General features: G+C 39.0%; 1 protein-coding gene across 2 annotated transcripts in view; it reads right to left on the bottom strand.

Moving 5' to 3' along the window:
- LOC144085569 (nucleoprotein TPR-like) overlaps positions 1 to 14,819 on the bottom strand; it is a 33,212-nt gene that overhangs the window by 10,619 nt on the left and 7,774 nt on the right. For both annotated transcript variants that reach the window (XM_077614965.1, XM_077614964.1), the window contains 29 exons: positions 13,814 to 14,011; positions 13,620 to 13,727; positions 13,291 to 13,508; positions 12,457 to 12,620; positions 12,010 to 12,122; positions 11,794 to 11,942; positions 11,517 to 11,679; positions 10,605 to 10,739; positions 8,945 to 9,085; positions 8,665 to 8,845; positions 8,395 to 8,582; positions 8,179 to 8,319; positions 6,529 to 6,645; positions 6,144 to 6,347; positions 5,848 to 6,026; positions 5,568 to 5,715; positions 5,252 to 5,389; positions 4,608 to 4,739; positions 4,189 to 4,319; positions 3,788 to 3,998; positions 3,583 to 3,714; positions 2,553 to 2,666; positions 2,325 to 2,408; positions 1,997 to 2,188; positions 1,879 to 1,917; positions 1,602 to 1,793; positions 1,367 to 1,478; positions 1,099 to 1,283; positions 941 to 1,011 (listed from right to left, as the gene is read on the bottom strand). In XM_077614965.1, coding sequence (XP_077471091.1) covers positions 941 to 1,011; positions 1,099 to 1,283; positions 1,367 to 1,478; positions 1,602 to 1,793; positions 1,879 to 1,917; positions 1,997 to 2,188; positions 2,325 to 2,408; positions 2,553 to 2,666; positions 3,583 to 3,714; positions 3,788 to 3,998; positions 4,189 to 4,319; positions 4,608 to 4,739; positions 5,252 to 5,389; positions 5,568 to 5,715; positions 5,848 to 6,026; positions 6,144 to 6,347; positions 6,529 to 6,645; positions 8,179 to 8,319; positions 8,395 to 8,582; positions 8,665 to 8,845; positions 8,945 to 9,085; positions 10,605 to 10,739; positions 11,517 to 11,679; positions 11,794 to 11,942; positions 12,010 to 12,122; positions 12,457 to 12,620; positions 13,291 to 13,508; positions 13,620 to 13,727; positions 13,814 to 14,011 — 4,280 coding nt within the window. The remainder of the gene's footprint in view (positions 1 to 940; positions 1,012 to 1,098; positions 1,284 to 1,366; positions 1,479 to 1,601; positions 1,794 to 1,878; positions 1,918 to 1,996; positions 2,189 to 2,324; positions 2,409 to 2,552; positions 2,667 to 3,582; positions 3,715 to 3,787; positions 3,999 to 4,188; positions 4,320 to 4,607; positions 4,740 to 5,251; positions 5,390 to 5,567; positions 5,716 to 5,847; positions 6,027 to 6,143; positions 6,348 to 6,528; positions 6,646 to 8,178; positions 8,320 to 8,394; positions 8,583 to 8,664; positions 8,846 to 8,944; positions 9,086 to 10,604; positions 10,740 to 11,516; positions 11,680 to 11,793; positions 11,943 to 12,009; positions 12,123 to 12,456; positions 12,621 to 13,290; positions 13,509 to 13,619; positions 13,728 to 13,813; positions 14,012 to 14,819) is intronic.

The raw sequence follows: 14,819 nt of genomic DNA, 5'->3' as shown, positions 1-14,819 counted from the left end.
AGTGCTATTTCTGTATTTGACCCACAGACAAGACGCACTGCATTTAAAGGCGCAGCCAGGCATGGCAAAACATACACCAGCTTAAAACATACGGACACACGCTAAAAACACGTTTTTAAAAAGGCAACTGAAGCAAAACTGAGTTTGGTTGTACTTTATTTAGCCATTTTACAATATACTCACGTTTTTTATCAATCATCACCCACAAATCCATCAAAGTCCTCATTTTCTGTGTCCGAATTGAACAGTTGTCCAAATGAGTCATCGAAAACGCCGGGTTCCCTCTCTATAGTATAGTAGCGTAACTAGCCTAGCGCTGCCTGCCACCCTTCGTAAAGCTGTGTTGATGCCGATGTCCAGCGGTTTTCAAGCATCTGTTGTTAGTGCCTTTAACAACAGTGCAAGCAGACACGTTCGTCTAGCCGGCCACAATCCATTCGCAAATAGTGGCGTAACTAGCCCGGCGCTTTAGTTAAGCCTCCGGGAATGACGGCAAGCTCAGAGTTCATTTTCGTGACGTGGTTTTTCACCGCTGCTTCGGGGGGCCTTAGAAACCAAACCGAAATTGTTTTGCAATAAACACATGCCCCCACTATATACGGGTACCTTGTAGGGGCGTGCCTTTAGCGACTGACCCCACCCACGTCCGCCTTCTCTCTATATAAGAAGCGTGTCGACAAGAAGGGTTCTCAGTCAGGCTTTAGAGCTTACACACGGTGCTCCGTATTATAAGGCGCCCTGTCTATTTTGGAGAACATTTAAGACTTTTTAGTGCGCCTTATAGTGGTGAAAATATGGTAAGCACCAGCGTGCTGTCATTTTAAATAGATAAAAATAACCTAGAGCATTTATGTACGAGTCTGGTAAACCATGTGCATGTTCATTAATATATATTGTCCCTTGATTAAATAAATCAAACGCAAGAATGGGAGACACCTACCTGCCTCTGTCCTGGGCTGGACTCTTCAAAGAAATCGGTCTTTGGTCCAGAGATCTGTTTTGTTCACCCACCTAATCACAAAAATATGGTGAATTGAAATGAAAGCTTCATGCAGTAATAATTGGAGGTGCCATAATTGCAAAGTCTGTCAAGCTCACCTTAGACCCACTCTGGTCCTGTGGTTCCTCTTTTGGCTCAGTGAGTGATTGATTCTCCCTCAGTTCCCGGTCAAGTCGAAGAAGTCGTCCTTCATATTGGGACTTAAGAGCGTTCATTCTTACCTCTAGTTCCTCCTTACACTGCTTAAGTTCTTCGACTTCCTTGCTCAAGTTTTGTTTTGCAGCTGGAAAGAAACAGTAAAAGAATGTATATGTTATAGCTTAGTAGTATAGTGTTAGTCAAAACAATTTTACATGTGGAACTTACTATTCAGCTGATTGATTTTAGTCTTGGCGCCAACAAATATTTTTTTAGTCTTCTCCTCTTTTTTTGCCATCTGCTGCCTCAACTGCTCCTCCTTGTTCTTGCTCTCATGCAGCTGGAAGGGAGTATTACAATTACATACATACAATTTTAGGCACCTTGTTCTGGCGGTCATGTGGGATTTATAACGCTGCAGCAAAGTTTAGAACTTTCGTTTTAGCTAAAGTCTAAAATGTACCTCTTGTCTAAGTTTTGCAAGTTCCACTTGCGATGGTGCATTTTTGTCAGTTTCGGCAATATCTTCACTGGCCTGGCTAGTCAGGCTCTGGTTTTGGTTCACCTGCCCAGCTCTGAGAGCTTCATTGGCTTGGTTTACTTCCTGCAGTTTTTCTTGAAGCTTCTTATTTTCTGATTCTTGAGCAGACATCATCTGAAAGACAATTGTTTTTCTTCAGTTGAATTTTCCATTTTAAGTACAATACACTTACAAGTACAATAAGTAAAATATTCCTTACCGTGTGCATAGTGTCCACCTGACCTTGAAGCTCAGAGGCCTATGACGAAGCAAGTATATGTTAAAAAATAAAAATACAAAACAAAACAAAAAAAGCCCTCTAGTAACCAGAAACTCACCTGACTTTCTGTTTGGCCCAAAGAAGTCTTAAGTTGGGTAAGCTCCTGTTGATGAGTCTCTTGTAGTTTTTTCTGGCTGGTAAGGTTCTGCTGCTGAGACTCCTTAGCCTGCTGGATCTCCTTCTGCATGAGTTGAATCTGGTTTTGACGGGCCTGAGCCTGACACTGAGATGATTTGAGTTGGTTTTGTAGCTGAAAATTAAAACACTTTTTTTAAAAATGTGGATTTACTTGACAGCTACTGTTGAGAATTTCATTAACATTAGTCAGAATCCCTAAAGACTTTCAAGGAAATTTGATAGCCTGTCCTTAAATAATTGATCCTTGCCTGCTGTGTGTGTGTCTTGGCTTGTTGAAACTCTTTCTGACTCTGTTGCAATTGGGACTGGGTCTGGGTCAACTGGGATTGGGCCTAGGGAAACAATATCTTTAACAAATTGGTTTGGATCCACTTTGACAGAGAATAATGATGTAACATCCACAAAAAAAAAAATCACAAACTTAATTTCCTGACAACCTCAAGCTCAGAACAATAACAACTTTTTAGTTAAATTACCTGTGTTAATTCATTCTGATTCTGTGTCAGTTGGTTTTGTATGTCCTCTAGTTTTTCCTTGGTCTGTCGATTCTCCTTCTGGGCATTTTGAAGCTGCTGCTTTAGGTTTTCGGCCTGAAAAAGTAAACCAATTTTTACTGGCACCTCAGACTTATTGGCTGCTACAGATGGCAATTATTGTCCAATACTTTTGATTTAGCATGTCTGCTAATGAATGTTTATTTGGCGTCAGCCGTCCCAGTTCAAATGGATTGGCCATCTACTCCTTACAATCTAATTTAAATTTATAGCAAAAAGATGCAAATAGCCAGAAGAATGGAATTCTAACATCATCAATGACACCGGCCATACAATTGTTTGGACATTGAATCGTTCGCAATTAGACTGTTCAGGTTGTCTTAGAAGACAAATTTCAGAGGTTCATACATATGCAATATATGTTAGAAAAAATATACAAAAAGTTTAAATTATTTCTTTTTCTTTTTAACCGACTTTAGTTATGTGATCCTTGGGTTTCTATGGTGCTATGAAATATATATCATTTAAAATTCAACTTTGTCATGTTCTCTATTAATTTGTGAACAATCACTTGACAATTCAGGATTAAAATTGAGAATACATAAAATAACAATTTTGCAAAAATACTTATCTCACACATGCAATGGATAATACATTTACTTGAACTGGTTCAGTGACAAAATACGAAAAATAAGGGGAGTCTGGACCGCTGGTGTCACATTTGCAAGAGGTAGGGATGCTTGAACCGCAAATCCTAATTCAAATTTTTCTATGGAAAGGTGAGCATTAGTCTCTGATACATCTCTCAGGTAGAGATGTATCGTAGAGATCCCTTAGCTCTCCTTTCTCCTCCCAAATTGGGCAACAATCGTGTGGTCTGAGCTGGGAATGTGAGTGCCAATGCCTGCAGGCGTGTATAATTATGTAATCTTATTCCTAAAATAACTATACATTATCTTTATATTGCACCTGAATGGGGCTGTATTTTTTTATTAAAAGGAATGTTGCTTACTTCCTGCATCGCTTCCTTCATTGTGGTGAGCTCTTCTTTGACCTTGTTGAGCTCTTCTTGACTTTTACTGACCTGCGGCTGCCCCGCCTGACTCGTTTCACCTTGTGTTTTAACTGCTGTTTCTCCCACCAGCTGCAAAACAGAAGTCTTTTACAACAGCTGTTCACAACATCTTCAAAAAAAAATCTCATGACTGCAGACCCACCTTGTCATGCAAGGCTTTTAACTCTTCATATTGGGTCTTGTAGCGGCGTCCTATCTTCTTAACCTGTGTAATGGTCTCGCTCTTCTCTTGAATTTCATTATTTTTTGTCGCCAGTTCTTTTTTAAGTGTGTCTTTCTCTGCTGTTAGGCGGGTCAAATAATCTCTAAGGCTTTTCACCTGAGACTGTGCTGAATTGCTGCTGGTGCTGGATCTGACATGATATGATGTCATTTCGGACAAAAAAATGGAGTAGATTTTAACAACTAGATTTCACAGCACAAATAATGGAAGTATAAAAAAGTGTATGTAGAACCCAACAAATTTGGTGCCATATATTGTAGTAAATACTGAATTAGAAAATAATGAATTGCATATCTTTGCAGTTTTATATTCGTTCTTACCTGGCTAGCTCAGTTTTTAGCTTGGCTGCCTCTTCAACAAGTTGGGAGATACGCTTTTGCTGTACTTCCCTTTCGGCGGCGAGTTTTTGCTTTTCCTCAACATCACCGTCCTTCTGTTGGCTAACCAGTTGCTGTGGTGATAGAGGGAAGGACAATATACTGTTCTGTCCAACTATGAGGAACATAGGCTTTTTTTCACAACAGCAGTAGCGATTGAATGGACCAAGACTGCTGAAATGAATAAAAATGACATGGATTTTGCATCATGTCTATTCTTAAGTTCATTGAGACAAAAGGGGGCATTATTTCAGTATCAATACTTTTCTAATATAAGAAGTACCTTACAGATGATAGTGACATGAGATACTGTATTACTGCAGATATATGGAGTCATTTAACAAAGCAACTAAGGTTTCTACCTGTACTTTGGCTTTTAAGTGTTTCACATCTTCTTCCAACAGCTTTTTATCGGCCTGCAGAGAACCATTTCTGTCAGACAGATGAGACAATGACTCATGCAGTGGGCTGATGTTTAACTCCAGATTCTTCACCTGGTTGACAGAAAAAAGGAAAAAAATGATAACTAAGACATGTTTTTTTGTAGAACTACAACAGGCTCAGAATGTAGATGAACAGAAATGATTCATCTCCCAGTCCAGATGAACTGGATGTTTCCTGCCATCAATGACACTGAACCATTAACTGGCAGCTATTCTACTGCAAACTGCTTGGTCGTCCAAATGAATTAATTTAAATTTTCTGTTCACACAGTTTTAACATGTGACAACGTTTTATTCATTTATTTTAAAATGTTGGAGGTAATATTGGGATCTTAGAACGGTTGGAACAAATTAAAGTTTTTCCATGTAAAATATGTCTCAATATACGAAAAATCCGAGTCTGGGACTTCTGGAATGGAGGATTTTTGTAAGTAGTTACCACTGTATTACCAGCAAGCTCATTAAGTAAGGGCAACTGTGGCATATATCTTTAGACTGGGTGCTGGCGCATGTGTGGTCAGCATTGTATATGTGCTAAAACAGGAATTAGAGGAAAATTTTACTTTTGCCTGTGCTTGCTGCAACTCCTGTCCCAGTTTTTCCCTCTCCATTTTCAGCATCTTGTTGGTCTCTTGGATATTGCTGATATTGCCCATGTTCTTCAGCTGAATTTCTTTCTGAGCCAGCTTCTTCACTGATGTCTGACAACATGGTAGAAAAGCAGTTATTTTTGTCCATATGTAAAGATGCGATGTAATATTTTTGATTTATTTATCTATTTTTTTCTGGAGAAAACAGACTTCAGAGAGAATCTGGAAAAACTAATGAACTGTTAAGTTCCTCAGTTGGATATTTAAATATCCATAATTAATTTCCTACCTGCAGCTTCTCTCTTTCAGCATTCAGAGTGTCCTGAAGCTCTTTAAGTTCCCAGTTCTGATGTTCAACTCGCTGTTTATAGCGGAGAGCTTCTCCTTCAGAGGCCTCACATCGGGCTAAAGCAATCTCCTTCTCTTTCCGTACAAACCTACATCATTCATTTTTCAAATACAGTTATTTGCTACTTAACAAAATTAAACATCTGACTTACTTGTTGTAGCCAGTAATTTGCAAGCCTTTTACTAAACTGTCTTCGCACGGGTAGGTTAATTTAATATACCTGAGTATTTCTTGTATCTGCTCAAGTGTCTTCCCTTCTTCAGTAAGCGACAAGTCAAGCTGCTGCTGCTGCGGTTGCTGTTGACGACTCTTTGCGGCCATTTCGTCCATCTGTTCATGCAGGAGTGTGTTCTGTTTTCCCAGTTCTTCACAGCGACGACTCTGAGAAGCCAATTCATCCTGAAGGAGTAAACGTAAATACCAACAAGCAAAAAATAAATACATAAAATACATAAAAAATACATTTTAATTACATTTAATATTCTACTTTAAATGTCATTGACGTATTCAGCTTACTTTTAGCTGCTTCTCCAAAGTGGTCCAGGATGCACCTTTTTCTTGTAAGATTGAGTTAGATTTGTTCATTTGCTCCTCAATATCCTTATTCCGTGCTGCCTCTTGTTGCAATGTTTTCTTTAACTCCTTGAGGACCTCAACATCTGCAGCGTGAAGCATCAGCTCTCGCTCATATTTTGCTTGCGCCTCACCAGCTAGTTTAGTCTAAGAAAAGTAACCCCCAAAAAATAAATAAATCAACAAAAACAATCTTTCAAAATTCATCCTTTAGCATTATTACCAATCAACACTGTGGTCTAGGAATTGCCCCCTATGCATGCAGGCGCCAAAACGCAAGGGGCCCCCGGAAAACAAACACAAGCCTGTGTGTATGCTTGCTACTGACCTGCAGCAGGCTCTCCTGTACAGCCTTCTGCTCCAGAGTGGCAGCTTTGGCAGCCCTTTCCAGTGCCTCCTGTTGCTCTGCTTGGCTGGCCTTAAGATTGCGCTGCAGGTCACTCACCTGCAATAAACAAGAAATAACAACAACAACAATTACACTACAGTTCTCCATAACGTAACCCGTCATATTTTTTTTTACACTAATGAAACAATTGAACATTTTGAAAAGGCTTTCAAAAAGCAATTGTAAAGGCAAAAAAAAAAAAATGAACTAGGGCCAATTTACAGCGTCCAATCAGCCTGTTTTTGGAATGTGGAAGGAAACCGGAGTTCCCGGAGAAAACCCACACAGGGAGAACATGCAAACTCCATAAGTGGACCGACATGGATTTGAACCCAGGACCCCAGAACTGTGAGGCCGACGCACTACCCACTCAACCACCGGGCCACCCAACTACAATCATAATTATTTTTATTTTCTTAAATGCAATTTTACTAGATATTTAATTATTTTAGGGAGTAAATAAATGTATAAATTAATAAAACCTTAAGAAGAAAATCTAATTATTTATTTTAGAGTCATACCTCTACTTGCGAATGTGTCGGGTTACTAAACCCTTTGATATGCCCCAACATACGAAAACAAGATCCAATTTAAAAAAAATAACTTCTTGATATCAAGTAAGAAAATTATTACTATTACAGGCTGTCCTCAATGGAGGACAGTGGGTTAAAATGGGTTAAGGAACGTTTCAATAAGACTGGTTTGTGCACATGTATTTAAGAGCGCATTTAAAAATAGAAAGAAAATGACATGGAAATTTCCCTTGGATTTTTTTAGTTGGTCGACTCGGTGTTGTTCTGCATCTCGTAATTACTCATTTTGGCTGTGTTATAGTCCTTGTGTGTTCATGCTCCGTGTTAGCTGCTCAATTGCTAACCATGCTAAAACAGCTTTTCCTTACCATCTTCTACTTGGTCAGGCACTTGCGTTCTTGTCAAATCAGCACCCCCTTCTTTGTGGTGGTTGGGTGGTGTAACTGCAGTTTAAACTTTGAAATTTTATCGAAAGTATTTTTGATTATTGTTGACAAAAATTACTTAACGATAATTATTGGTATCGTTTTACTGCCCATGTGTAATTTCACACAAGTCACACTGGAGTATAAATTGCACCCAAATTATTTTTTAAATGTTACTTAAAGTCCAGAAAATACGGCAATTCAGTGTCCTCTGACGTTGCAGTAAGATTTTAGAGATTCGCGTCAGTCAGGTCGTCACAAAAGAGGATTTGGGTATAAGAGGAACAAAGCAAATAGAAATTAGGCCGTTCAATGTTATTCGTAAAATGACAACAATAAATTTAAGAATTAGCAACAATTTTGTAAGCTCAGATTGGTGGTAGATATTTCAGAGGTTCCTGATAGCAACAGTTTGTAAGTCTGGGGAAAGTCTTTGGTAGAGGACCATAAAGTAAAGATATGACCATGACCACTATCCAGGAACAGCAGCACAATGGCATCTATTTTATTCAGTTTGTCATATTTTTTAGAACACATCAGCTGTTGTCAAAAAAGATGTGCAGTACTTTTAAACTTGAAATATAGCTGCATGGCTTTCCCACAAGTTTACAAAAGGGTGTAAAAAGACGTACTTGTTTCTCAACTGTATCCAAAGCCATGCTCCTCTCCTGTTGGGCTTGGTCATTCTTTTTCTCAACTTCTAATATTTGGTTTTCCAGCTTCTTCTGGATGTCTTCTGATTCCTTTAGCCTCATCTCAAGAGGAGCACGTTGCTGACATTGGATATCATGAATAATGTGAATTTTCATGCTTGAATGTGTTTGTAAAAAAAATGACATTAACTTTACCTCTTTCTCATTCTTCAGACTGTCTTCTAAAGTCAGGACCACAGCCCTGTACTGATCAACGGTAGTATTAGCATTTTTCAGCTGCTCTGCTAGTTTGTTGTTCTGCTCCTCAGCAGCATTTAGATTACTTTTGACTTCAGCCAGTTCGGGCACGCCAGACTGCTGTGTGGTTTGAACCGGGGAGCGCACTTACAAAATATAGGGCAGAAGCATGGTCAATGATTGCAAATTGAAATAGAGCATCTTATTTCACATGAAGGAAATAGGTACCTCTGACAGGTGTTCTGAAATTTGCTGCTCGATTTACTGTGCTAACACCCTCAGACGAGCTGGCTGCCAGTTGAGCTTTCAGCGCACCCACTTGCTGTTCAGAGTTCTTCAACAACTCTCTTGTCTTTACTTGTAAGGTGTTTTGTGACTGAAGTTGTTTTTTAGCTTCAATTAATTGAGCCTTTATGTAAAAATAGGAAATTGTTTTTTTTTAAAAAAGGATTATCATCCACAAGATGTGTTGAACCTCAAACATCAAATTGCATACAAGGTTACATACATCCATGTTGCGTCCAAGCGCATGTCTCTGGGCTACTTCCTGCTCTAGTCGAGTCTTCATTGAGGCCAGTTCTGTTTCCAGATTTGCAATCTTACTATTCAGTCGTTGACAAATGTCTGCGTCTGTACGTTCCATTGTTAACTGGGCAATTATAGGAAAGAAAAAGAAATGGTCAAAATAAAAGTAGGCATAAATGCAAAATTTACTTTTTAATTACTTATATAAAATTAGTTAACATTGTGATGTGCTTGCCCAGTCACAACCAAGTAAAGGTTATGAATTTCAGAAAGTTTATGAGAATTCTAATCTGAATTGTGAAATCTGAGTTGAATTTTCATTGTGATACAACAAGGGATATACAGTGGTACCTCGACATACGATCGTAATCCGTTCCGAGACTGATATCGTATGACGAGATTCTCGTAACTCGAGCGGACGTTTACCATTGAAATGAATGTAAAACAAATTAATTCATTCCAACTCTCTGAAAAAACACCAAAAAACAGGATATTGGATTGGAAAAAATGTTTTATTTCTTCTAATTCGCCATCTATTAACAAAGTAACACATAACTAGTGGTTTAATAGTAATAAAATGTGTTTAATCTAACTAAAATTGGGCAGATTTCGCCGACGGGAGACAGAGACGTTTGGGGGCGTGGGGTTCGTTTTTTTTCCCCACGACAACGCACTCGTAAACGGAACAAACAAATTTAAATTAACTTGGATTAATATATACAGACACTCAAACATACGTTTAATGTAACTTTACACAAAACTGAATTTTAATTTTGTTGTAATCTTTTGTTACCTTCGTTTTCCGGGTTGGCGGTTTGCCACGCCTCCACCCTCACTTTCGCTATCGATGGGCTGTTTGCTGTTGTACTACGTATTCCCTTCAAAATATTCCGAAAATGAGTCACACAAATGTCCTCACAATAGGATAACCCACGACCACTTGCCAACGAGAAATAGTCTTGTAGTACATTTTAGCGATCGCTCCGCTGCTCATAAAGACCGGCTCGCAACTCCCTCGTTGAAATGGCTCTGGTTGCAACCGCTTTGAACGGCGCCTATGAGAGAGAGTTGCGACCAGAAATATTACAAAGAGGGAATTGCGAGCCAGTGCCGCTGATGTTCTTAGGAGCAGCGAACGAGAAGTAATATAATACTCCTCGTATTAGATAATAAAAATAACAGGAAATGCAACAGCTCAGCTTACCCACGTATTGATTGTGGGTAATGAAGTTTCATTCTGAGAAAGAGTGCCATTGCCTATCGGCGTTGTGTGCACGAGTATACTTCATTACCCAGGAAGCCCTCTTTTTCCCGCACATGCGCGTTGTGCGTTTCCTGGTCGCAACTCGTCTAAAGAACTCATTCGGTGCTCGTAGTATTGTTATACACGAAAGATATGCAAAAAAGACAGTGCCATGGCCACCTGGCTTGGTCGCATCACGAAATTTTGATCGCATGACGGGCGAATTATTCGATCGAAATTTCCGTCGTAAGACGAGAATATTGTATTAAGAGCGGTCGTGTGACGAGGTACCACTGTAGTTTAAATGAGACAGAGGGACACACGGTAGTGAACTGTTCCCAAACGACCAACAGAGCTGATTTGTCTCTCTGAATATTTGCATTCAGCAAAGAGATATTACCTGAATGGTCTTGAGATTGGTGAGTAGAAGGTTTTGGTTGCGTTGCTCTGCTAGCATGGCCTCTTTCTCTCGATCGAGTCGACTCTCTGCTTGTTTTAGCATGTCTCTCTCTTTAGTTAAGTTCTCAACACGCACCTATGGAGATTATACATGCAATAACAGTTCAGGTGAACAAACAAACTATGCACATTGAGGTGGATTTTATTTCAGCACATGTATTTTGTTGAATGAAAGAGGATCTTATAAAACAAAATTTGGCATAAACCCATAGGGGTTGACATCCCTGAAGTTTTCTACTCCTATAGTTTCCCAGTAAGTGGATCGCCAAGTTAGGACATTAATCCATTACGGAGTTGTAATTGTAATGCGACATTGACGTATGGTGGGCAATAGAAATTATTGTTATAGGTATAGAATTAAATTTTGAATTAAGCATGCGAGACTCTGAACTGAGCGAGTGATAAACAAAGAGTGAGAGAGGCAGCATCTCTCTCGGGCATTGGGGGAGAGATTGTGGCCAATCTTCGGCAATTTTAGTGATGCAGACCAGCATCTTAATGACGTTGTGACGCCGACTAATAGCAGACCAGCATCCTAGTGACCCCGACAAATAGCGGATTAGCATCTTAGTGACATTGCGACACCAACTAATAGCAAACGAGCAACTTAGCGACGCCATGACACACACCGACTGCCATATTTGAATTTCCTAACTTTTTGGCCACACGAGAGAAATTCTTGTTGCTACCATAAAGTGGGGGAAATGCCATAAAAAGGTGACGAAAAACTTTCACTCTGTATCGAGAAAGAAACGTAAGATGGGGACACCGTAACCCGGGGGTCCAACTGTATTAGATTTTTGTTATGTTTCAGGCCTACAATATATGCTAGGTCAAGATTGATGTTCCTCACCTCTTCTAGTGCCAGCTTTTCATTAGCTTGCCGCAGGTCATGGGACATGGTATAGACAATGAGTTCAAGTCGTTGGACCGTTGCAGCAATTTTTTGGTTTCTGTTCTGGAGAGCTGATGTCTCTCTACGAAATGCTGTTACGGTCTCCTGGAGCATTTCATACCTGTCATGAAATAAAAGCAATTATTGAAGGCATTGCCAAAACAAGATTGTCTTTAATGAAGCACTGTACCGTAATCGACTGAATTACACTAATCATGACAGTGATTTTGCTCACCTCTTGTTGCTGAACTCCAGTTGAGAAGTCAATTTGGTATTACTTGAGCGAACTTCTGTCAACTGCCTCTCTAGTCTGTCATTAGAGTCATTAAACATTCTGTCGTTCTCTGCCTTTTCTTTCTTATACAAAGTGAAGGCATCACTTAGCTGTGGGAGCAGAGACCGTGTGAATTTATCGGTAATAAATCTTATCATACTATTTAAGACTTTTAACCTGTTTTAATGCAGCTTTAGCCTGAGCAGTTTGTGCAGACTCAACAGCAACTCTTGGAGGTGTTGATCGAGTTACTGGGCTTGATGACTGAGCGGGTGGAGAGTAGAAAATATCTGCAGTAAAAGAAAAATGTTAAAAAATAAACAAGAAGTTATTTCTTTGTAGTTGCGCTTGATTGCCAGAAATCATAAATGGTGGGGGGAGTTTTTTAAGTAAGTGTTTGAACATTTTATTTTTTAATGAAATAACTACCTGGCATATAAGTGTTCACTTATATAACATAAAATCTGAGTGTTTGGCGCATTTTGTTGCTGATACATTGAATTTTTCAATGTGTGGATTTCTTTTTTTCTCAACATATTCTCATCTCACGGCGTGTGTAATGAAAGGCATAAAAAATATTATTTGAACGATTATAAAATAATCTGATGTTATTCTAGATGCCACCTTGAGTAGGAATGTTGAAGCCAGTACTATGTGAGAGAAGGGCTTTGAACATGTCTCTCTGTCTAGCATTGGAGTCAGCAAGTTGTTTCTGCTGGTTGCTCTGCTCTCTTAACTGCTCCAACTCTTTCTGAAGTTTATCCACACTCGTCTCCAACTCCAACACACTGGAAAATAACAGAGGAGCATAAGATTAACTCATTATTTGATTTAACATTTAAAGTACCATTATGATTCAGTATGTACGCAGTGATGGTACCATTAATTCAGAATTTTATTCACATACTAAAAATGAACATATGGCATTAAAGGGGAAGCTTTTGAAAAAACTGAAGGTGATGATGATGATTTAAATACATAGTAACTAAAATTTGAGGAGGAGAGTGTCTATCCATAGAACAAATTTTCTTTATACAATAACACGACTCACATGCGATTGTTCGTATGAATGAGATTTATTTAGCCTTTTCAGGAATGAACACACCTATGCCAAAATAACATTTTGGGTCATTTAGGTCACACCTGTATACAAAATGGTAATAATGTGATCAATAATGCAAAAAAAAATGTGATGTCCACTTGTGTGGACACAAGGTCTTTGAGGTTAAGTTTAATAATAATAATGATAATAATAATATTATTAATGATATAATAATAATAACAATAATAATAATAAAAATAATATATAATAATAATAAATAAGGGGTTTAAGTTGTATTTCTCAAATTATAATTATATTTGAAGTGTTGCTATTACAATTAGTAACGACGTTATAAGTGTTAGATTAAAAGTACAAATAATAATAATGAGAATTTATAGTAGTAATACCACTGTTACCGTGTTGATGTTGCTTGGGTTTGCTGCCTTGTATTCTCTTCCTCAAGCTTTCTTAGTCTTTCCATCAGGCTTCTGTTTTGCATCTGAAGCTCCTCAACACTGCGGAAAGAAACCTGACACGGCCTGGCACCAGCCTCTGAAATATTGGTGGGGCTTTCTTCATCCTTAGTCACGGGATTACCTCTGGCTTCCTCAAGCTCAACCAGCAGTGTACAAACCTAATATGAATGAAAAATTATTACATAGTGAGAAATATACATCAGTATACAAACAAATAATTTGAGAGAATCGTTGCATTGGAATACTGTATGTCGCTAAATGCAGCATACTTGTGTAGATGTATCATCCAACAGTCTTTCTGTCCTCAGCTTGGCCTTCTCCAAGTTTTCACATTGTTGTTTGGCCTCATCTTTCTCTTTCTGCAAACTGTAAATCTCCTAATAATGACACACACATTATATGTATATATAAATATATATATATATTTTTTTTTCCAAATGGACGCTTTCAAAATGTCTCAGACCGTTCGAGCCTGTTCCAGTTTATTCCACAGGGAGGCCATTGAACTTTGCATGGTTTCATACTCTTCCCTCTGACGTCTTAGGACAGGAGCTTTGCATTCCACCTCCTGGACCACCTCATCCAACACTTTGCTCACCCTTCTGGTCTCCTGCTTCTCTAGTTGCAGCTGAGTCTGGCACTCGGAATAGGCATTATACAGCTGATAAAAAGAAAAAAAGGAGGAAATCAGTCGTAGGAATATGATTACTTCTAATATTGTCGGAATAGTTAAATTTTCAACTCGATATTCAGTGCAAAAACAGACAAATAAATGAACAAAACAAATAGAACCAATTAGAAAACTATGTAAGGGTAATACTGTGTAACACGCAAATGTTATCTGAATAGAAATAACAACAGTTCCCGTTATATTAGGTATCAATACTTTAGCAATCAAATAATGTATGCGGATACAACATGAGTATAAATACTTAAATACTTTTGACAACCTTAGTTATTTCACAGTGATGAAGAAAAACTACAGTATTGCTCACAGAGATGCAGCAGTTTGAATAACAATTAGGACTGTGATAAATAAGGTCAAACACACATTCTTAATAAACAGAAATATGGATTGAGTCGGCGGCCTGGCGGATGAATGGTTAGCGGGTCGGCCTCCCAGCTCTGGGGTCCTGGGTTCAAATGCAGGTTGGTCAACCAGTGTGGAGTTTTCATGTTCTCCCCGGGCCTACATGGGTTTCCCCCGGGTACTCCAGGTTTTCCCCCACATCCCCAAAACATTAATTGTATGCTGATTGGGCGCTCTAAATTGCCCCTAGGTATGGGTGTGAGTGTGCATGATTGTCTGTCTCCTTGTGTGTGCCCTGCGATCGGCTGGCCACTGATTCAGGGTGTCCCCCGCCTCTGGCCCGGAGTGAGCTAGGATAGGCTCCAGCACCACCCACGACCATAATGAGGACAAAGCAGTTCAGAAAATGAATGAATGAATGAATGAAATGGATTGAGGA

This window comes from Stigmatopora argus, chromosome 12 (assembly GCF_051989625.1).
Source record: "Stigmatopora argus isolate UIUO_Sarg chromosome 12, RoL_Sarg_1.0, whole genome shotgun sequence".
Classification (NCBI taxonomy): domain Eukaryota; kingdom Metazoa; phylum Chordata; class Actinopteri; order Syngnathiformes; family Syngnathidae; genus Stigmatopora; species Stigmatopora argus.
Note: the sequence above shows the minus strand (reverse complement) of the source record. Positions and strands in the feature narration are given on the sequence as shown.